The following is a 22,734-nucleotide window of genomic DNA, read 5'->3' as shown; positions in this document are numbered from 1 at the left end:
CGTAATGAACCAAAGAAACAAATTGAGAGAGGTTTTCAGAATTTTTACATTTTCTATTAATAGTTTGATTCAAAACATTTTTGAAAAAGCTAATGTCTGTGGGACCGCTCTATTTTTGGTGTTTTAAATCCCTTAAAATTTGTGATTAGTAGGATTTTCATCCAATGGCCTTTTGTTATAAGTCCAATGGCTTTCAAATCTTTCTTGTCACAGGGTAACGTTTCCAGAAGATCATATCCGAACAGGTTTCCGGGTAACTTTGTGTTTTTATGTTTAATTGTGACATGCTCTCTCCTGAGGGAAAAGTTCACATTTTTCTCTCTTTTTTTTTGTGAATGAAATGCTTCCCTAAGAGATTCCAAAATGGAGATTTAATTTTTTTTTATTACAAATTATTTTTTGCAGAGTGCTTTCCTCCTTGCTTGAATATGCACCTCAAAGGTCTCGATCTAACGTAACAAAGTGTCACATACACAACACTGCTACCCAAGCCATCCGATCAAGTCCACATATATCGTACTAAATCATGAAATAATTTTCAATAATTACTCTCATGATTGCATTATGTTTGATCTGTAAACATTTCTATGCATGGTTACTATTATGTTGAAAGCAAAAATTTGTCTGAGAATTGTGCAATCTTTTCATTATTCCAATGTTGGCGGGAAAAGATAGGTTGGGACAACGGATGACCGTCAAGGTAGAGTCAAAAATTTTTAATTCAAGCCTGGCAGATAATCTAACCCGAAATCAAGTTAAACGAATTTAATAGTTAAGCATTATCACCTCGAAGAATAATTAAATCCATATTTAAACCAAATCTTCAAACTTCATAGTAGGGAGACCCATATAACTCCAAATCAGAATATATCTGAGTTAAAGCTTCTTAACAATGGAAAGAAAGAAAAAGATAGAAGAAAGAAGATACGATGTACATATTCTCAGGAGAAAAAAAAAAAAGAGAGAAAGAGGAGGAAATCTTCTAGTGGGGACCAAGGAGAGGCCCAACAAGAGATCACCTAAGAGAGGAATATCCACATCTCTCTCTCTCTCTCTCTCTCTCTCTCTCTCTCCTCGCACGCGCATGCGTCCGGGCACCCAAAATACATGTCACTCTTTTTGACACCTAAAAAGTAGAGAGAACAAGTATGATGGGAGCTTAACAAGTGTAAAGTCCATTTCAACATGACAAGTAGTTTAAGCTAGCCTTCAACATGACACCTAACGTCGATTTTCTCTGGAACCAAATGCAAACTAAACTAGAATTGTAACACAAGTTTCTCTCCATAATTCCAGATTTCAGCATGATGCAACATTGCAAGCTAGCTTGTTAACCTCTTAAGGGCCCCAGTCTCATGCTGAAATTAGCCACCCCTACATGCACTATTCCTTGCTCTGAGGCTCCATTCACAATTGGGTAAGACATTAACTCCTGAAGTGATTTACAATGAGCATGAGACAACTAATTAGTTTGACCATACTAGGATTTATTGTTGTAGTTTCTGTCATACCCAAAACAAACATGCATAATATTCAATACAATGGGCCAGGTTATTGCGCAGTTTGGTGCCACAAAAATAAGCCGAGGCATTTGACATGCAGGCTGGCAGGCCCTATTTGCATCTCAACTTGACCCCAAACAAAGCATGCAAGTGGCGTAGTTTCATCACCCAGAGATGGAGCAACCCATAGGAGATACAATTCCAGCAAGGGATCCTCAGATCTGAATTTTATCCCTCTTTCCTCCTTCCCCTTGGATTTTCTTCCTAGGAAATCAGAGAATCCATATAGTGGTTCGAGTTAAATGAACGTCAAATTGACAAAGATGGGCTATTATTTTGTCACAAGTCATTGGAAGTATAAGGAAATTTAGTGAGAGAATATGTGGGACCCAAAAATACCCTAAGCAACCAAACAGAGCATAATTACTTGGGAGTTGATTAAAAACTGACAAGTTCAGAATTGTAGCACAGCTTCAAGCATGCTTAAACTTGTGAGAAATAAAAGAAAAAACAAACCTAAATTTAGATCTCAAAACAAATAGAATAAAGACTCTGCATGACAAAATATAATCTATCAATACAAAGAAAGCGTTTGTGTAAGAATATATTCTGAACGCTGCTGAAGTGAATATGAGACACAAGCATAAAGCTGTGGGTGATTCCATTGATTGGATTAGAGAAGGTAAATCATAACGGACAAACAGCAGAGGGCCGATTTAGGATAACTGAGCAAGGAAAAGAAAGAATGGATAGCAAATATTTTTTTCAATATATATCAGTCCAAACTAAATTATCAAAATAAGCAGAAATCCAAAACCTATAATCATTCCCCCACCAGCCTATCAACCCCTATGAGAAACCCACATACAAGGCACAATATTGAAAGGTGCAATGAACTCTGACAAAAATAACAATAGAAGGTATGGTAAACTTCCTCTTATCTCCTCTAGTTTAAAGACAACTAATTTCGTTACAGCAGCCATCAGTTGGGCCATGCAACTTGGCATATTGTACCGCTGTATGTTGAGGAGTATAATGGTCTTGAAGGCCATAGTCTGCAAAATTTGGTTTCAATAAGAATAAAATGGCCAGGCCAGTGACGTCTGTTTACTATGTCCTGCCATATGTCAAAGAAATCTTCCAGAATTTGCCTGGATTTTTCTATTGAAGACAAGGGAAGGTATTCTACCTACAAAAAAGGACAAGAAAGTTAAATGCTAGGTTTTACCAACCATTCTGGTACGTGATGATATGAAAATGTTAGAATTTTGCCAAAAAGAAAAACAACAAATAACTTGCTAAAGATGTATTATAAACAAAATCAAATTTAGCTAATTGAAAATTACGATATGAATATACAGCCTATATAATGGGGGAGCCCAGAGTCCAGCATGCACATGCTGGACTAAAATACCATCCACTTGGAACCAGCATGATTTGATCATTGTTTCTTATTATCTAATACAAAAAAAGCTCTGTGGGGCCCCATCTTTAATGAGAAAGGGAAGCTAACATGGGTTTTGGGCTGGATCACAGTCTTCTCGCTTGCACAACATGTGCAAGATTGAGGTAGCTCGTAAAAAGATAGGTACATTGAGACTTTTTTCACCATTCTCATTCACTGGAACAAGTACAGAGCTGAGTTAAATGAGTCCTACCACATGTTAGACAAGATTTTTAGTGATGGAAACTACAAGGCCATCCACACAAAAAAAGGTCTCATCCCCTATTTGAAAGGGCAACTTAAAAAAAAAAAATGAACAGGGTCGTTTTGGCAACAAGGATGTGGTTCTTCATCATAGTAGAGAGGTGCTGTTCACCCTGACTATGTCAAAACAAAGGTGCTTCATAAGGGGCCGGTACACTACAAGCCATCTGCTTGGTCTTAGATCGAATGGCAATAAAAAAAGAACAAGTCAATGTTCAATATCTAAGGCAGGTTCAGCTGATAACAGATAGTGTTCATGTCCAAAGGGTTTTCTAAAAATAAAAAATAGAAAAACTTGAAGAACAAAAAAAACTAGCTGCTAGCATGTTTGTTCTAGCAAAGCAGCACCAAACTACAATTGTTCCTCTAGAGACCAAATATGAAACCATCTTTTATTTGAAAACAATGCTGAGAATTTTATGCCTTGCATTCCGGTCCCAACCCTCTCAACTTACCAAACAAAGATTAATTACAAGCATCCACTTTTCCCAAGATTCTCACCCATCAACAGAAAATATAATAAAACCATTCCCAACTTATCACTTCATGGTAGCATAAAACCATTCCCACCTATATCAATGGTATGAAGCTTGTGTGCATGATCTTCTGCATGCGCTGATTGGAACTTTCAGAACAGCCATGCACAACTTTGCATAACAGCTGGCCAAGATTTCATTCACAGATCATTATTAGACCCAGTTTGGCATCGCTGTAGGTAGTAGAGCTTTTGTTGTAGCTCCTTAGACAGTAGAGCTTTCACTATACAACATTTAATAAAAAGTTATTTATTATCTGGTAACTACATTTCCGAAGGACTGTGGAACTTGAACATCTATTGGTAACCAAAATGATAAGTACTTTTAGAGTTCGTTTAGTTGGATTATGTTAGGTTATAGTATAACCTGACAATTCTTGAGAAATCATTTATCTAAAAAATGATTTTGGGAAAAAATAATTTTACCACGTTTGGTTGGTGGGAAAATTACTTTGAAAAATGGCATTGAAAAGATTACTTGTTTGGTTAGATGCAATCTTATATAGGAATATTGCCAAATTTCTAACAATACTCTTGAATAAACAATTCAAATAATAACATTTTTTTCTTAGTCCATCTATTGGTCATTCATGGCCCACTTATATAACTGCTGTCAATATTAGCTATTTGAATAATTGAAATATATTTACATGAGTTAATACATATTTTAAAATTAATTTTATATATTAAAAATGTATTTCTTATTATAAATAAATTTTAGTATGTTTTGGTATATAAATAAATACAAAAAGGACCCGACCCCCCCCCACTGCAACAAGTCCCCATGACGGGATCTAATATTACACGGTACCAAAATCTAATAGGTGACCTCGTAATGGAATTGCGAACGGAGGAAAATCGCCCATTGCCCGGCGAACCTTAACCGCTTACAACGGACCGTTGAGCTTTTGGAGGAAAAATGGGGTACTGACAGCCTTCCCCAAATCTTGAACGAGATGAAAGAACATCGCCTATTAATAAATCCTATGTTAGATTTATTGATTATTAATATTATCTATTAATTATTTATTAATAATTAATATTTATTAATAAATATCTTAATATACTTAATATATTAATATAATATTATATAATATATATGTTAGTATAAATAATGTTAATCATATAATATTAACATAAGATAAGTGAGGATATTTTCGTCAAGAAATGATATTTTCAGATTACCTTCATTCGGCAATCCAACATAGAAAAACAAATATCACCCTCTAGTAGTATTTGTTTTACCTTCTCTTTCAAAAAAATAGATATGGGACCCAACATTTATTTTACCCCTCTCTCATCCACTTTCATACCAAACATGTTAATCTGATATAGAATTTATTTTCCTATGTCATATTTTTCCCAGCCAAACAAGGCCTTAGTCTCAAAAAATTACATAATGCTAACTCTTTATACTATCAAAAACCGCTATTACAAAAGATACTTAATTTATAAATTATTTATTATGATAAGTAATCTAGATAATATAATAAATAATAAAGTTTCATATTTATTATAAAATATAACAACATTTCTGAAATATTAGTATATTACAATAATATTATTATAATGAAATAATATTTTATTATAATTATATATATTATATTAGAATAATGATCATATTATCGAAACCCTTATTATAGAATATTGTTAACTATTTTTATATTTTAATATTAATAATATGTAAATAAATTCAAAATCTTTAAATGCATGGTTATGGCATAGAAAACACCCAACTCAAATGACATGGCAACTAAATTAACTTTTTTGATACTATTTCATTGCTGCGGCTTGAACCCGCTCACTCGGGTGAGCACTCAGAAAAAAATGTTTCCTAATACGTCTCAAGTAGAGTTTTTGCCTAAAAGCCCCTTAGTAATCTGTTTCAATTTATACCAAACATCTTAAAGTCATCCACAAGATTTTCTATCCTTCAAAGAAGCACTTTTCGGTGCTCCAATGCCAAAGGGGCCCAAGTATTAAGGGGGTTTAATTATGCATTTGATGAGGTGGATGGCAATTCGATGCATTTAATTTCCAATACTGACTTGATAAAAGACTTATGGAAGACTTTGAATTTAACTAATTTATATGTTGTTAACATCCTTGAATAACAAAGACTTGTAGTTATCAGCCAATAAGCACAAATATTTTCAAAATTGTTTCGAAAGTTATTCATGTCATGCAGCACTTAATACTCATTCCAGAGCTTGTTCTGACCTCTAAAATTTGTTGTTCAAATCCATCAGAATGATAGATTGAACCAGAACCTGGATTTGCCATGTTCTCTCCAAGTCCAAATCTTCCCCATGTCAAACAACATAACATGGCCCCATGTATACATCTTTTAGTAAGTTCCAACTTTTCTCTTTCTTCACTTTAAGTCATTGCCTTCTTAATTCCAAGCATGCTTGACCTGATTTGTATACTTCAAGCTCATAAAACTATCTTTTGGATGGGCTTTGGTGAAGTCTTCAGGTTACAGGACTTCTATTAGCTTTAAGTCATGTTAACCTTGATGGCTTGGCAACTCAAAAAAAAGCAAAACTCACATGCACGGGAACTTAACCTCAAGTTACCCACCTATGGATAAGCACAAGAACAGAAGCAATGAGATGGGAGATTACGTCGGGTGGTTAACAAGGGAAGCACACCATTTCAAAGTGGTCCGCATGTAGACTTAAAACAAAAACAATCTCAAATAGCCCTTATAAGGAAAACCTACTTTGTTGTTGATAAGGATCAGATCATCAGACACTGATTATTTACAAAACATTATATGAATGATTATAGTGACCATTATAAAAGTAATCTCCTTTGAAGCATTAAAAATAATCTGCGGGTCCACTAATTGATAATATTAATTTAGATGCAAACACAATTCCTAGCTTATCGAAGAAATGATGTATAATTCCTCTCATTGTTTAGTGTCGTTATCCTTCACAAAATGAAGAACGCCAAGATGTAGTTCATAATTCCTTAACTAAGGTTCACAAAATATTTAACCATGATCAAAGGTATGACATAGCAAAAGCAACATGAATCTTAAAGTAGACAAAACACTAACATAAGAAAGAAAGAACAACAGTCTCCGTGCATGCAACATGTCTAGATTGAAAGTTTAAGGATGACAGGCAGGTGTTGAAATAATTCCCTAAAAATCACAAAAGCTTAATTAAACTTAGCACATATAAGAAAAGAATTAATTACTTCACACCTCCATCATGATTCCCCTCAAAGCCTCAGAGAGGGAAGGACCACATTTTCCCACCCTCACTTGAAAGTCACCAAGTCGGTATTGAAATCCCTGTAATATTACAAAAGAGGATGCAAGATAAAAATGCACGTCTTCTTTGACTTTGACTGAAATATCTATCAATTAAATTAGCAAGTCAACACACTTTGTTAGCATTTTGGATAATGACATGTGGCAATATAAGCAAACAAAAAAGTAATTTGAAGAGGGAAGATGACCTATCAAAATACTGGAGATCTCTATAGATGAGCTGGTGATACATAATCGATAATATGGTTCTTACCTTTGGCCAAGGTAATTTAAATATATCATCATCATAGGCACACCTTGTTTTAACATCTTTGCTTTTCTAGGAGTATTATTGGAACGACCCAAGACCTCACCCAAAAAGGCTAGCCAAGAACTCAAATAATACTTTCTGACTAACCCTTTTGGCTGACATATTATCAGAATGGACCTAGCCCATGCCTCATGTGAATTAGGAGACATTGCAGCAAGAGTCCTTTTTAAGGCTGACCATAAGTTGATCGTGGTTTAGTGTTTTTATATTGGTTTCGATTGGACTTGGACCCTTAAGTGAAAACCCGTACAGTTGTGTTTAGTCCCACATCGATTGTCCAAATAGGGCCAATGAATCCAAATAATATCATCTAGCTAATCCTTTTAGGTCAAGTCGTAGGTTCTTACAAAACCACACCACAATCACCCTATGGTCAACTCCAAATATGCTTGTGCTACAGTGTCACCTAGACTATATAGGGCATGGGCCAAGTCCGCTTTAATACCATTTAACAATTTAAGACTGCATCCAAAAAGGCTAATCATAAAGTCTTACTTGAGTTCATTGGCACTTTATAAGTACCAAGCCTCCCCAGCACACAACCAATGTGGGACTAAACACATCACCAAGTAGCATATTTCCACAATCATATCTAGATCATTTTTTATTCAAAGTCCTTCCTTTTAGTTCTTTGAAAAAAAAGTCCTTCCTTTTAAAAGGCCTAGCCAATTGTATGGTTTTGGCCAAGAAGACCCAAGAAAGATAGAGTTGCACTAATTGATCTGATCATCCTTTCAAATTATTAGCTTTCTATGGAACGCATGAATGATCTTTGGGTACCCGAACCTAGTGAGAGCTATAGGGACAGGAAAAAGATCTAGTTGATAGTCACCAGCATAAGCAATAAACCATATTGCATTAGATGAAGTGTTGTGAATAACAATCCAGACTTTCTATTCAACCTATACACTTTGCAAATAGGTAGGCAGCGATGCACCTCTCCTAAGTGAAAGAAAAAAAAAACTAGGAAAGCTCTATATTGTATATAAAAGTATAATAAATTTCTATCCCAAAGCAATTTAGACCCTTGAGTCTAATTAAAAAAATCTCTTAACCATCTAAAGTACCACAAAGAAATCCTTAAACCACAAGCCCAGATCTAATATGGAGCTCAAATCTGACCTAGTTTATTATTCTTTTAGGTATTCTACACTACTTTTTAAGCTATTCTTAATCTCTTATGTAATGCTATTAAGTTGTTTGCTATAATGCTTATTAATGATTACTAAGACAAGACAAAAATCATTAATCATTCCATTTACTTACCTATGATTGATCCTTCTGCTTTCATTGCCTATTTGCAAGGGTCCAAGCTTAGCAACCAATTTTACATTTTAGAGCACATAGCAATTTCCATATTAAAAGAAAAAATAGATATAGACTGTTAATCCTTTCTATTATGAAGTAGATTGCATCTACCGCACAAACTGACAAGAGTGTAGTAGTGAAGTATAGGCAACCTGCCATAGGAAAAAGAAAAGAAGCAGCGGGAAACATACAGGACCAAGCTCATCAATGAAACACATTAATGTGGACCTTATTAGATAAAGTTAAAGGATGCAAATATGACCCTTTGAACTCAGATGCAACCTAGATCTATAATCATATCAACAAGTTCAAGAGATGATCTGATTTTGATTAGAGAAAATTTATCCAATCAAAGCACATAATCAAATCAACAAAGTAAAGAAAATGGTTAAGAACCGAATGATGGATGTCTAGAAGTTTGCCAAACCAAGGAAGAGGTGATCTTGTGAGCTTTGTAAATTAAGATAAAGTTGTCACATCTAAATAGAAGATGAAACTGGTGAAAAACATGACAATTATAATGAGTCTAATAACTAACAATGGAAAGGCAATTTGGATCCAGTTGATGCGGATTGGCATTAGATTCTTCACAAAAATAGAAGTATTAGTAAAGATAAAATGACATTGAAACAGATCAAACGACTATAACCTAACTGAGTTGTTTTCCAAAGTTTAGGAATACCGATCACATATTTAGGAAATAGATTAAAGTTAAATGAGACTCTATGTAGAAAATTGCATTGCCTAAAATTATATAACAATCATTAATAAGGGCTCCAAGAGAAAATTTACCAAGACCATCCATTACATGATGTATTTTGCTGGTTTTGGTGATTCTGTATTATTAAATGGATCAAAAATCACTAAAGAGCAAGACAAGGGATTGCCATTTAAAAAGTATAAGGTAAAAAATCCCATGCCTAACCTTATACTGGGAAGTTAATATTTTCCGCATAAGAAGACTTAGATGGATAATTGCTCCACATATTGGAGATAAAATGGAAAAGGTTCACTTTGCTAATTTTGCTAATTTTGAGGAGTTTACTTATATTGGTAATAGCATGAAATAGATGTTTGGATGTTGTACCAACAAATTTGACATGAACCAGCTCAATACTGGTGCACTATGGTAAGTTGGGTCATGATATGTATCAGTGTAAGTGGACATTCTTTTAGTATAAGACTTCAAGATTTCGATTAATAGTTCAGTTTCAAAAAGAACTCCTTTATGTAAAATGTCATGTAAATGGAAGGTATACATGCAAAGCCTTCTACAAGTAATGTTCGATTGTTGGGGGAAAAAACAATATGCATAGGTTGTGCATCATATAAGTAGTTATAAAAGGTACTCGAATCATTAAAAATAGTTATATTTCAACTGTTTTTCACACAAAGATCTTTTGTTGCTATGATGAGAGTTCAGAATATTTGTTGACATAAATTCCACATTCGACAGACCACCATTAGAGGCTTTCTTGTCACGTGATGTTTAAAAATAAAAAATAGCTGTTTTTTGTTTGTGAAAAGAATCCAAAACTGAGATTTATAGAGATAGGTCCTTAGTCATCCTTCTGTAGGTTGTTCAGTATGCCATATATGCCATCCGATAGCTCGGTATGCCATATATGTCATTCGATAGGCCAAAAGAGCAGAGCATCTTGGTAGAATTTTGAGCGAAAAGTAGTCCAAAACCCAATCTACTTTCACGGTTTCAGTTGATTTTTTTGGTGAATTTGGCGACTCTAGTTAAGTTTTTGTAGAAACTGGTAGAAACCAGTTTGTTCATGTAATATTGGACACATTTCTTCATGTCTTTTGGGTGCTAGCATCAATAAAATTTGGACTTTGGGGAAGCATTTTTGCAGGACTTGTATCAAGTTTTACAAGTTGTAGAAAGATTTGGAATAACTTGGGTAGTAGAATCCTAGAAGTTTTGAGAAAAGTACCGGTCTTTAATCACTTTCAAATGTTAGTGGTTAATGGATACAGACTAAATGAGACATTCTGGATTTTGTTTATATTTCATAAAATTCCCAAACTATGGAATTGACTTTGATCTGTAAAAGTGATAAAAGTATGCTAGCTGAATATTTCATATTTTTATTGAGAAATGGAATAGAATTTGTTGATTTGAAGTAAGTTTCCTATCAGTGTTAGTAGTACAAATGCTTTTTGGACTTCACCACTCCAACATAGTCTTAATATAAACCTGTTGAGTAAAGAATGGAAAAACAACTGTATTTCAGGTTCTGTACATGATCAGTCTGTGCTCGAAGAGAATTTGTACATGAATCTAGTCATGCAACTTTGAGTAAAGAATTTATACTAATGAGTATGTTTTATTTCCATAATGCATATTAACTAATTAAAGTATGATTCTAGGTTATATTAGGAAAAGAGCAGTCCTGTTTAGCTTGTTTGGCTTGAGGTTTAGTTAGCTTTAATTGGTGTTTGTTTTCCCAAACCTACCTCAAGTTCAATACATCTGATGAGCAGAAATCAGCTCAGAGTGTTTGCTGACACTTGCACACATGATTCAACTGTTTTTGTACCAATATTTCACCAATGATCAGATAGGGCTAAGTAGAGAGAATGTGGCACAACATGGATGTAGGTGGCTTTCACTACTTTTAGTCTCCTCATACAACATCGTTCCACCTTGGGACAAATATGGCTATAGAAGAAGCATAATTAGATGTGTAGTCAAGCACAAGTAGTTCAAAGATATTTATGATCATGCATGTCATAAGGTCAAATAAACGAGCCTTTTCCATCAATTGAAAGGAATTTAAAAAAGTGATTGTTTGCACTGACTGTTGAGTGGCCTGTGTTAAAGGATTATGTAGGATTTTCAGACTTTTTTGATTGACTCCAGTGATAACAGCTTGCACTCAACCAACTTTCCCTTACAAACTTGCAAGACTCAAAACAAACATTTATCTCAGCCACATGATGCATGAACTCCTTTTAAATCCAAGTCATTGAAGGGAAGCTTCTAACAAGAGAACTTTAAGACAAGGCCCTCTAACTCCCTTTAGCTAATTCCTTTTAGATAAATGATTTATTTCATATGAAATGAAAAGTAAAACAAGGTTTCAATAACACCATAGTCCTGTTATAAGCCAAACACACATATTTTTGTGGAGTATCATCCTCTATAAAATCAATTATTGGTTTCATTTGTTTGCATTGGTCTATATACATGCTTAAGAGTGCTTTAGTTTATGGTTACACATTAGATTGTTTTGAATCATTAACTGAATAATTTGGATATAATTATATTAGACTTATTCATAGACAGGGCTAGGTTGGGTCCGACTCAAGCCGAGCTTTGCGCAAAGGTCGACACAACGAACTTAAGCCCCAAGACCAGCCCGACTTGGCCTTTAGGCCTACCTTCCAAGCCCGAACATGGCCCTTACTCCAGCTTTGAACTTTGAGCTGGGCCTCGAGTTTCATTACCATTTTTTTATTTTTTTAAATATTAAAAAATACCTAAAAATATTTTGAAATGCTAAATATAAATAATTAATTATTTGCAATAACCTACAATATGTCTATTATCCCGTTAAGTTCACAAATCAATAACAATTATCAATTAAATATACAAATATATTAAACATAAAGGGAAAAAAAAATCGAGCCGGCCCCAGCCCAGCCCACTTATTAGACAGGCCTATTTTCCAAGCCCGGCCTAGTCCGCCGGGTCGAAAACATTTGGGCGAAGCCTATTTAAAGGGCTTTAGGCTCGAGCACGTCTAGATTTTTTGCAGTTTTTCTGCCTTCAGTTAAAAGCTTGCTCGAAAGAAAGAAAGGTTTCTTAAATATCAAAATTTAAATGGAAAGTTCGGACCTTTCAAACTGAAGCTACAACACTTTTTGTATAAGTCGGGCTATTCAATACCTCAAGGCAACGTACGCATGCATATCAGTCAATGAGGATGAGGTATATGCAAAACTTTGTTTCTTTCTCATTTCATTTTTTCAATGAAATGTAAGGTAGCTTGCCACCATGTTAATCAAAAAAAGAAGTATATACAATTTGTTATTGGAAATGATCTTTACAATAAAATAAGAATGCGGCCTAACAAATTATTAGGCTGCATCCTGGCCAATATTAGTATATAAAGAAGATGATGGTGTAGGAAAAAGCTACCTCTTCTACAAGCACCAGAAAGAATACTGTATTTGTGTTTGCAAAAACCACATCATAAAAAGATTGTATATCTAGATGAAACAATTATCTAAAAAAAATATAGAAACGCATCCAATCTTGTCCCTGTCAATTTAATTATGTTTATTGGTCGGCATTGACGATTCCCCTTGTACTTGTGCGTTTACATGAATCTTGAGAGTGATCGTGCTTCAATTAAAAAAGTGACATGATCCTGTCCAAACCCACTCGCTAACTAAAACCGAGGAATTCACCATCAAAATTAAGATTTTGAAGCTCGTTCCCTTTCAATCATACAATCCAACCACCAAAAGTGATTCTTTTTTTCTTTTTTTTTGAAACCTCTATTCCTCTGAGCATACAAGTCCAACAAAATCCCAAGCTTATGCATGAAAGAAGGGAACTAATCGATCAACAGAAGAATATATAAATTTGATGAAGCAAACAAAGAATAGAAGAATCCAACCTCGAAGTTGAGGACGACGCGGGCCTTGTAGGACTGGAGCTTCTCCATGAGGGACTGGATGGAGGAGTCTGCCTGGAGGATGAGGCGGTGGGCGCGGAGGAGGAAGAAGTAGCTGCCCGGGTGGTCGTGGAGGGCGATGCCCAGGAAATCCCGGGGGAGGTCCCCCGGGGTCGACGCGTCGCGCAGCATGGGGCGGTAAAAGGTGAGCGCCGTCTTCCACCGCCCGTCCTTGGCGCCTCCCAGCTGGCTCTCCACGCACTGGCACGCCTCCGTCAGGATCTGGCTGTTCAGCGTCGCCCCCTGGTGCGGCTGCCAGTGCATCAGCCTGATAAAAAAATTTATAAAAAAAATAAGAAAAATTAAAGAAAAAAGTAAAGAAAAGGAATCAAAAAAAGAAATTAAGAAAAAAATTGGGGGAAAAAAAAAATACCCCAACATGAGTGGTATGATCATGTATATATCAAGATGGAGGAAGAGGAATAGGAGGAGGAGGAAAAGGGTTTTTGTTCATTTTTTCTCTTACCATTTGACGGGCATGGTTACGGGTGGATATAGATTCCAACTACGAATCCTTCCTCCTCTCACCTCTTACAAGATTTAAAAGCTCGTTTTGGTGGGAAATGTTAGGCATCGAAGGTCGTGAGATGGAAAAGGAAGCAGGAGGAGATGGGCATCCTTCCGATCGAGACCACGGAAAGGGGCTCAGATTTCGGAGATGGAGAAGGACGGAGGGTTCGCAGCAGAGACTGGAGACGGGAGTATGAGAGAGACGATCCGACGGGTAGTCGGAGGTCGCGGTGCAGACTGGGAGTGGGAGCTTCGCGGAGAGGGAAAAAGAGATTGGACGGTGGCTGGTCCGCGGCGTTTCGGGGGATTTTAGGTTTCTTCCATTGATAGGAGTCATTGGATTTTAATCCTACGGCTTCATTTTTACTGTTTAAATATTAATAATTAGCAGAGCTAATCCAACAACTGAGGTCATTGCCTTTCCAAATGATTTTAATAAAAAAAATATATGATATTTTCATTTAATAATTAAAATATTATATATTTATTGTTCTTGTTAGCTGCTATTGTCAGTGCAATGTTTTGAAGTCAAAATCGTAAGAGTATAATCAGTTCATTTGATAATCAGGGAGTTGAAATTGGGCTAAAGTCCATGTCAAAACATGAGTTACTCACAAATAGCATGATTATTTGACAAACCTAATCTCTAGTATTTGCTGGTGATTTTTTACTTTTTATTTTATTCATATAAATTGCTGCCTGTCATGTGCTATTGGCATTCTACATGCAAAAATACAAATTTAAAAAAAAAAAAAACATAATTTTCATTAACATAAATGATAAAGAAAATGATCTAGATAACTATTCACACTCTATCTCAACCATCTAGATGATGATCAGAAGCATGTGCCATATAGATTAGGTTAAATAAAGTCAGAGGAGATGAAAATCACGTGATTCTTGCTAGATTGAGAGAGATCGATAAGACAACTTTCACTAAGTATAAAGGTATAGATTGAAGAAGAAGAATTCAGTCAAAAGCAAGTTGAAAGCTTCGAACTCAACCATGATCAACTGCAATACATGGAAATAGACCGAGGTGACTAAAGCAAGTCTCAAGGATGATCTCAAATACAGAACTGTATCTTAAGCCGAAAAGATATGATCATCGGTATGGCAATTGTAGTGCAAGGTGCTAACTGACGTGCATAATGGAGGATAACTGATGTAGTTACTAGAACTACCAGAAATGGAGGCTAAAAGTGAGAGCAACTATTGGAGTGTGTAGTTATTATCTGTTAGTGTAAATAAGTAAAAATTATACTTTGTAAAGTAACCTTCAATAATCAATCCAATACATTTTTTTATCTTATCTTAGTTTTACTCTACCAGTAGTTTTATAGTAGGAGTAACTGTAACTTAATTTTTTTATGCACTCTTATTGTAGCCCAACACAAACACTCCTATTATAGCTTAATGCTACACCTCTATCCAATCCATCTTCTTCAAACTATAATGTAATGGTGGTAGAAGTTCTTGAAGGTCAAAGAACCTTGACCCATGCTGCTTTCTTTCTTTGATTCATGTCATCATCTTTCCAACTGATCCAACATCAGTGACATGTCCGTGCACACCAACCTCATTGTTGTTAAGACTCGTCACCTTTCTCTATTAGCCAATCGAGTTTTCTGAAACCTCAAGTTCCTTGGTGCTCATTCAGACAGGATGGAAAGAATGGGCAATAAGCATTTTGTGGCATGCCCCATAGGACCCTGCATAGTCATCGTCACGTTGCTTCTAATAAGATCTTGTGTAGTCACTGTCACACTATTTCCAATAAAATAGCTATGTAGTTACCATCATGCCACAATCAAATGAAGCCAAGGCAACAATTGTAGAAAAAAGTGGGCACTTACTAAGGCCACTTTTGGAGTGGTATGCAGCATCTTCAAATTTGGTAGCTGAATGGTTTGAAAAACTTACTTCTATAGTTTAAAGGTTTTATGCAAAGCTACATTACGTCCCAGTGAGTTTTATAATGAAAATGGTTGAATCCATCCTTGCGATGAATGAATCGACTTATTATATGGCATATGGAAGTATTGGGATCTACAACAAATCCAAATTGGAAGCTTTGACTCATCAAAAGATAGCTATTGCAAATGATACAATAGAGCCCTTGGAATCCACAAATCCAGGTATCACGAAAGTTATACCAATGAAGTTGCAGCAAACCAAACTATCCATGGATGTTTTGATCATCACCTAGCCAAAACTCAAGATTATCAGTCATGGTAGGTTACAGAGGATCGTCGGTGAAGTCAACAAGTTTTGCCGACATGAATTTCTGATCATTTGGCTAAGAGGGGAGAGTAAAATTTTAGTAGCCTTATAATAACGACCATAGGCATCACAAGTGTTGGGGGGGCAACTTTATCAAAGGAAGCTTCTGAAAGTTTTTTTTATGTGATGTGTGTTCCTTATGCCGGGGGCAACATAACAACACAAGGGTTAATTTGGCTTGATACCCTATATTATGAATGATAAAACATCTTCACATAAATTATGATATTATGGGTCACAATGCTACACAAAAAGCCACTGGAAGATCGGAGAAAAAATAAATTCAGTCTAAAAATAGTAGTTTATTTTATTTAGTTGAGAATTCTACAAAAGTTTTAACCAATTAACTGGTATAAATAGTAATGCTCCACTATGATGGATTCTATTCTAAAGGCCTTTCACAACTTTTCGATTCCTTCCACTCTTCTTAAAGAAATTTAGATGTTAGTTTATAGGTTTCTCCAAGAATCACACTCAATGGACGTTGGTCAGCTTGGCATTGAGGGATCTAGCTCTTTTGACCAGCATTGAAGATCATCAACTTGGTTGGCCAAGAGGTAGACTGACTACTAAAGAACGTTGATACTCGAGCTATTAATGGGAAGATTATATTAAGAAAGAAATGCAAGAAAATACAAGATAAAACACCATGCTATTCTATTATTTTTGACTAACGTCGAATAAGCGAATACTCTTAAAGAGCTCACTTTTCTCCCGACATAGGCTATTCAGTCTTTTGCCTTTATTGACATGCTGGAGCTTCAAGATGATCTAGCACTTTCTTTATTGCACTTCTTTGTCAAGTGTAGTAGAGAAAGATTAGGTTTAGTGGGTTTCAAACTTAGGCATGGACATAGCTGATAAGAGTAGTAACACGAAAGGATTGGCCCACACCAAACTAAGAAAGATGAGAGTACTAGATTAGTTGAAGGCCAGTTGATAAGATATTGGCTTGTCAATTTAGAAGCCTTGATACAAATAGCAAGTGTTTGATGGTGATATTCCAATTCGATAATGCAAGTTGTTTGTCATGATGCCCCAATTTGTGATGGTATTTTAATTCAGCAAACCAGCCAAGAGTTGGTGGATCAAAAAAAATAGGTTGTCCTAGCCAATACTCACCTTCACTCTCAATGAAAAGTAAAGGAAGATCGGGGGAATGTGCATAATGAAATTATCGTTCATATGTATATGAAGTGGGTGATAACTATATAATATAATGATAATTTTGTCACACTTAAAGATGCAAGTTGGTCAAGTATTAGTAGAGTAACCTTCAATTGACCAAATCTTTTATGATGTAGAGTATAGGCTATGTCCCATATAGTATGAAATTTAATAACAATTTATCTTTCGTTCATAAAATCAACTTCAATTTGTTACTAAAATGTAGAAAAATAAATGAAACATGTGAAACATAATCATACAGAGATCTCATTTGTATATACTTCTTTTTAATTTCTCATAAATCAAGGATTATGTTACATTCATAAGCTGAAAAATAGAGCAGTAAGGATTGACGATGTGATAAGAAGAGCAATAAATTAAATTCTAGAGGTGGTACAATTTTCAAAAAAATAATAAAAATTTTGGCTGTAATATATTCTTAAAGAAGTGAGAGGTTGTAGCATTTTTAAAAAAAAAGAAAGAGAATATATGGTAGGAGGAAGAGATGGATTATGGTTGCATCTAAAGATGGAAGGGTGTATGTGATGGATAGACATGGAGAAGGGAGAACACTACAAAGAAAAAGCCACTAACAATATTTACAAGTGTCGTTAATACCTTATAAAAGTGCTGCAAATATCTTTAACAAGATTTTTTGTGACATTTTTTTATGTAGTGGTTCAAGATAGTGAAAGCAATTAACTGTTAGTATTTTTAACAAATTTCAACAATAATCTATTTATTCATGGCATTTGTAAGTGTCATTAAAGTCTCAATTACAGTATTTTTTTTACGCTTTTGGCAACATTTATATTTGCCACTAATTAACCATTTGTGATGCTTGAGGAAAAAGCTAGTAGAAGCTAAGCTACTAGCAGAAATTCTGGATGACTAAAATATATATTTTAATACTATTATTGGCACTTTGAAATAGTGCTAATATCCAATTTGTTGACTTTTCTGCAAAGTGCACCTTATCATTTAAATTGAAAAGACCACCTTTCATTATTATCAAGATTATGCAATTGTCACAAGTTCATTAATTACCAACACTTTTATAAATGCTTCCAAAAATTTATTTAATATAGTAGTGATAATTTTGATAGCCAACCAAAAGGTATACATTCGAAAATAAAGATATTAAAGATAGAACTCTTCTAATTAAGGTACACCATCTTGGTATCGGGCCCCATCCTTGTGCCATCCTGTCACTATATCGGTAAGTCAGGTGTCAGGGCCAATTCAGCATACTGAATATCGGTATGCCTCCTATTCTGTGTATCAGTGTCGAACCTATACAATATGGTATGCCTTAGACCATATGGTTCAATACGGTATAGCGTACCATACTTCTAATAGAAAGCAATTATGTAGTATTGATTATATTTTATTATATTTTTGATCATTTATTATAATAGTAGATACATTCAATAGTTTGCAATATTCTGAACACCATCTACAATTAAAATTATTAACTAAAATATGTAGTTTGTTCTGTTTCATTTTCATAAAGTAAATGCATTCAAAATTTTATTATAATAAAACATATGAACCATTCTAGAACAAATGGATCAAAAGCAAAATCCCAGTCATACAATTATGTCTTATATCATCCCATAATCAATTTTCAAAGCCTTTTGTAATTAAGAACAACAAACTCCATCTACATGTAGCGAAAAGTAGCATTTCTTTTAGACAGTCCAAAAGAAATGTTACTACAGATCGCAAGAAGTAAGAAGAGCTTAGCTACAAAATGAAAAAAAAAAATCAATAAACAATAAATTTCTTCAAACCAAGTCTTCAACAAGATGTCCTCAAAATAGAGCACCAAAAGCGACAAACAAAATTGATGGAAGGCAAGTTCAAGATTCTCTCATAATCCCTATTGATGGTATTCTCAAATCATACTCAATAATTCTAAAAATATAAATACCTATTATGATTTCTGAATAATTTAAGTTTTCTTTTCAGTTCTTTTTTAGACAAAAAAGCTTGGAATTGATATATTGATTAATTTTATTTAGGATTTCATAATTGGCTCCTATGTGGTTACATCCGAGCAGTTGTTCGACTAAACTCTATTAAATCTAGGTCAAGATTTGGTCAAAGGATGAAAGTTCGCAATCCTCTTTTATACAACATCTATCCATCATGCTTGCACGTTGGCTGTAAAGAATTCAATATGTTAAAGCCCTATATTAATCAATCTTTGAATCATCATTACCAACTATTCTTCAATACCCAAAAGCCCAAATTGGCCCTCCACAAGATCGAATCGAAACCACCACAGAAGCTATATAAATCACCATAAAACATCCAATAATTCTCTCTCCAAAGGCTTCTAAAGACCAAACTTAAATTCACAAAGGAAACATTCTCAAATTATAAGAAAGCCAAAGAAGGAACAAGATAATCAAGGATAATTCTTGAAAGTAAATAAGAAAGAGGAAAACCTAATCCAAATTAGTATTGTAAAATGAATGTACCTATGTGATACTCCCTGAAGAGAGAGAAAGCATAACAAAGGAAGCATATTAAAGATGCCGGGCTAGCATATGCTGATGATGGGCTTATCATGATTGCAATTACTTTGGATGATTGTGATACTAAAGACACCCTACATCAATATCATTGTCTTACCCAACAAACTACCAATAAACTCAAAATCTTATATTATTTTGCCTAAGTGGTATCCTTCTAGACCAAAGCGTATGATGTGCAAATATTGATTTTCAAGAACCAACTCTTGCTATCCTCCAATAAAAATTTTGGATCTAGAAATCTTAAGAATGACAATGCCCCCACTATGGATTGTATCTCTATTAAGCTTTCTAACTAGAAATGCAAGTACTTTTCTTTAGCTAGTAGAATAGCCTTGGTTATCTCTGTGTAAAATTCTATTTCTCTTTGGTTACCCACTACTAGATTCAAGATGAAATGGCTTAAATTATTCGTAGATTTATTTGGAAAAAATTGGGTGCAACTAGGACAGTCTTGTTAAAATTAAAGAGGTGGGAGGACTCTCCTTTCAGAATCTAGAATGAACTAAAGCAACTATAGTGGGTAAGCAAGTCATAAATCTATTTCAAAATCGTTAATCTTGGGTGTGACACCTGGTCCTTTAGGCCTGACCTAATGGCTGAACCATGCCTGGTCCGTTGATAGATGGGCCAAACCTAATCAAGAGGGCTGAAATGAGCTCCATGCAGGCTCTGTAGAAATGAGCTCCCAATGGGCATCTTCATGCTTAGTGGACTCCGAGGAGGGGATGGAATCCTAGAACAGTGTAGTCCGTTCTTCATGGTTAGTGGACTCCTAGAAGACTATTGCAGCCCGTTCTTGTTCTCAATGGAAATGAGAGCATGTTACCTTGGATTTTATGATTGGCTTGCCTAAAAATCCCTCGGGGTAATGATACTATATGGGTGATTGTTGATCGGTTGATTAAATTAGCGCGCTTCTTACCGTTTAGAGTTTGTTTCTCATTGGAGAAATTGGTAGGCCTGTATATAGAGCAGATCATGAGGTTGTATGGGGTTCTAGTTATCATTTTATTAGATAGAGAAAGTAGGTTTGTATCACAGTTTTGGAAGAGCCTTTATAAAATCTTTGAAACCAAAGTGAACTATAGTATAGACGTCCACCCCAAACTAATGGACAGTTGGAATAGACCATCCAAATTTTAGAAGACATGTTGAGGACCTACATATTGTATTTTGGTGGTGTATAGGATTTGCCTAATAGACTTTGCCTGCGATAATAGGCAAGCATTCAGATGGCACCTTCTAAGATGTTGTATGGCAGAAAGTGTAGGACGCCTATTTGTTGGGATGATGTAGGTTCGAGGAGATTACTTGGTTAAGAGATAAAGCAATAGATTGTGAAAAAAGTGCAAGTAAATAGAGAATGGCTTCACATAACTTCAAGTAGGCAAAAGAGTTATACAGATGATGGGAGAAACAAGCTGGATTTTCATTTTGGGGATCATATTCTTTTTCTTTTTTGAAGGTATCTCCCACTAAAGATGTAATGAGGTTTGACATTCGTGGCAAATTGAGTCATAGGTATGTTGGTCCATTTAAAATCTTAGACAAGGTAGGAGAGGTCACGTATCAACTAGATCAACCATTGGCTTAATCTAGTGTGCACAATGTATCCCATGTGTCGATGTTGTAGAAACATATTCTGAACCTAGTCACATGGTGGAATATGAGCCATTGCATCTTCATAAAGATTTAACTTGTGAGGAGCTTCTGGTATGGATTGTAGATAAGAAAGATCAAGTTTTAAGATGTCGAACCACTCTTTATGTGAAAGTTCAATAAAGCAATCATTCAGAAAGAGAGGATACTTGAGAGCTCGAAGATGAGATGAAAGCCAATTATCCTCAGCTCTTTGAAAATTTAGGCATGTTGATTTCAAGAAAAAAATTATTTAGGTAGGGTAGGGGAGCGGGGGGAATGTGAGAGCCGGCCCTTTGGGCCCAACCTAATGCCTGAACTAGGCCTGATCCATTGACTATCCTAGCTTTGAGATAAGCCAAACCTGATTGAGCAGGCTGGCATGAGCTCCATGCGAGCTCTATAAAAATAGACTCTCGATGGGAGTCTTCATGCTTGGTGGACTCCAAGGAGGAGATGGAGTCCTAGGGCTTGCCACACGGGTGGAACCCTAAGGCTCGCTAGACGGGTGAAACCCTAGGACCACCAAATGACCAAAACCCTAGGGCTCCTCTATATAAAGAGCCCTTCCCCCTTCTAGGCACCCCCCGTCGTTGAATCTTCCCTAACCACCATCAAATTCCATGATGAAATCTCTTGGTCCCCATTCATATTCATTACCGACCAGGCCTTGATTTCTCACTGAAGTTGAGGTAAGGGACCTAACTCCTTTTTCATCTTCTTCTACTCCCTTGGACACCTTCACCAGCCAAATTATCACTAATGAATTATCAGTTGTAACTGTATTGCTCCTGTTTTGAATATTCTCTTTTCTACTTCTATTTTATTCCACCTGCTCCACCATTATTTGAGGCTGAGGTTTTCATCAAAGCTCCATACAAGCTATTCCCCATGATTAGAGATAGACCTCATTGCCTGCTGATGATTCGGGTTGCTCTATTTTTCCCTATTGTAAGCCGACCTAGCATCAATCCTTTTTCTCTCCACCACTAGCCATGTTAATCATTGTCGTTATTGTAGACATCGTTAGAGATCGAACCTCGGAAAGATGCCATCACTGCTACCACCAATTGTCGAGCTGCCTCCATCTAGATCAACCCCAAGCCCTCCCTTGTTTCCCACATTTTTCTCTCTTCCTTCTTGTTTTTCTCTCTACTTTCTCTCTTTCTCTCTCTACATTTTTAGTGGACCCAGTGAAGGGTCTGAAACTCTTACTTTGTAGATTTTAAGTTGACCCCAGTAGAGGG

General features: G+C 35.5%; 1 protein-coding gene across 1 annotated transcript; it reads right to left on the bottom strand.

Annotated features, from left to right (window-relative positions):
• Window positions 1–2,484: 2,484 nt before the first annotated feature.
• LOC103723605 (mediator of RNA polymerase II transcription subunit 20a-like) lies at window positions 2,485–14,156 on the bottom strand. The gene is made up of 4 exons (XM_008814563.3): window positions 13,813–14,156; window positions 13,290–13,614; window positions 6,963–7,052; window positions 2,485–2,691 (listed from the first exon to the last, which is right to left on the bottom strand). The coding sequence occupies exons 1-4, from the start codon at window positions 13,824–13,826 to the stop codon at window positions 2,485–2,487; spliced, it is 636 nt and encodes a 211-aa protein (XP_008812785.2). The 5' UTR covers window positions 13,827–14,156.
• Window positions 14,157–22,734: the final 8,578 nt, after the last annotated feature.

The sequence above is a fragment of the Phoenix dactylifera genome, chromosome 11 (genome assembly GCF_009389715.1).
Source record: "Phoenix dactylifera cultivar Barhee BC4 chromosome 11, palm_55x_up_171113_PBpolish2nd_filt_p, whole genome shotgun sequence".
NCBI classification, from domain to species: Eukaryota; Viridiplantae; Streptophyta; class Magnoliopsida; order Arecales; family Arecaceae; genus Phoenix; species Phoenix dactylifera.
The sequence above is the reverse complement of the archived record's forward strand: the minus strand, read 5'-3'. Positions and strand labels throughout refer to the sequence as shown.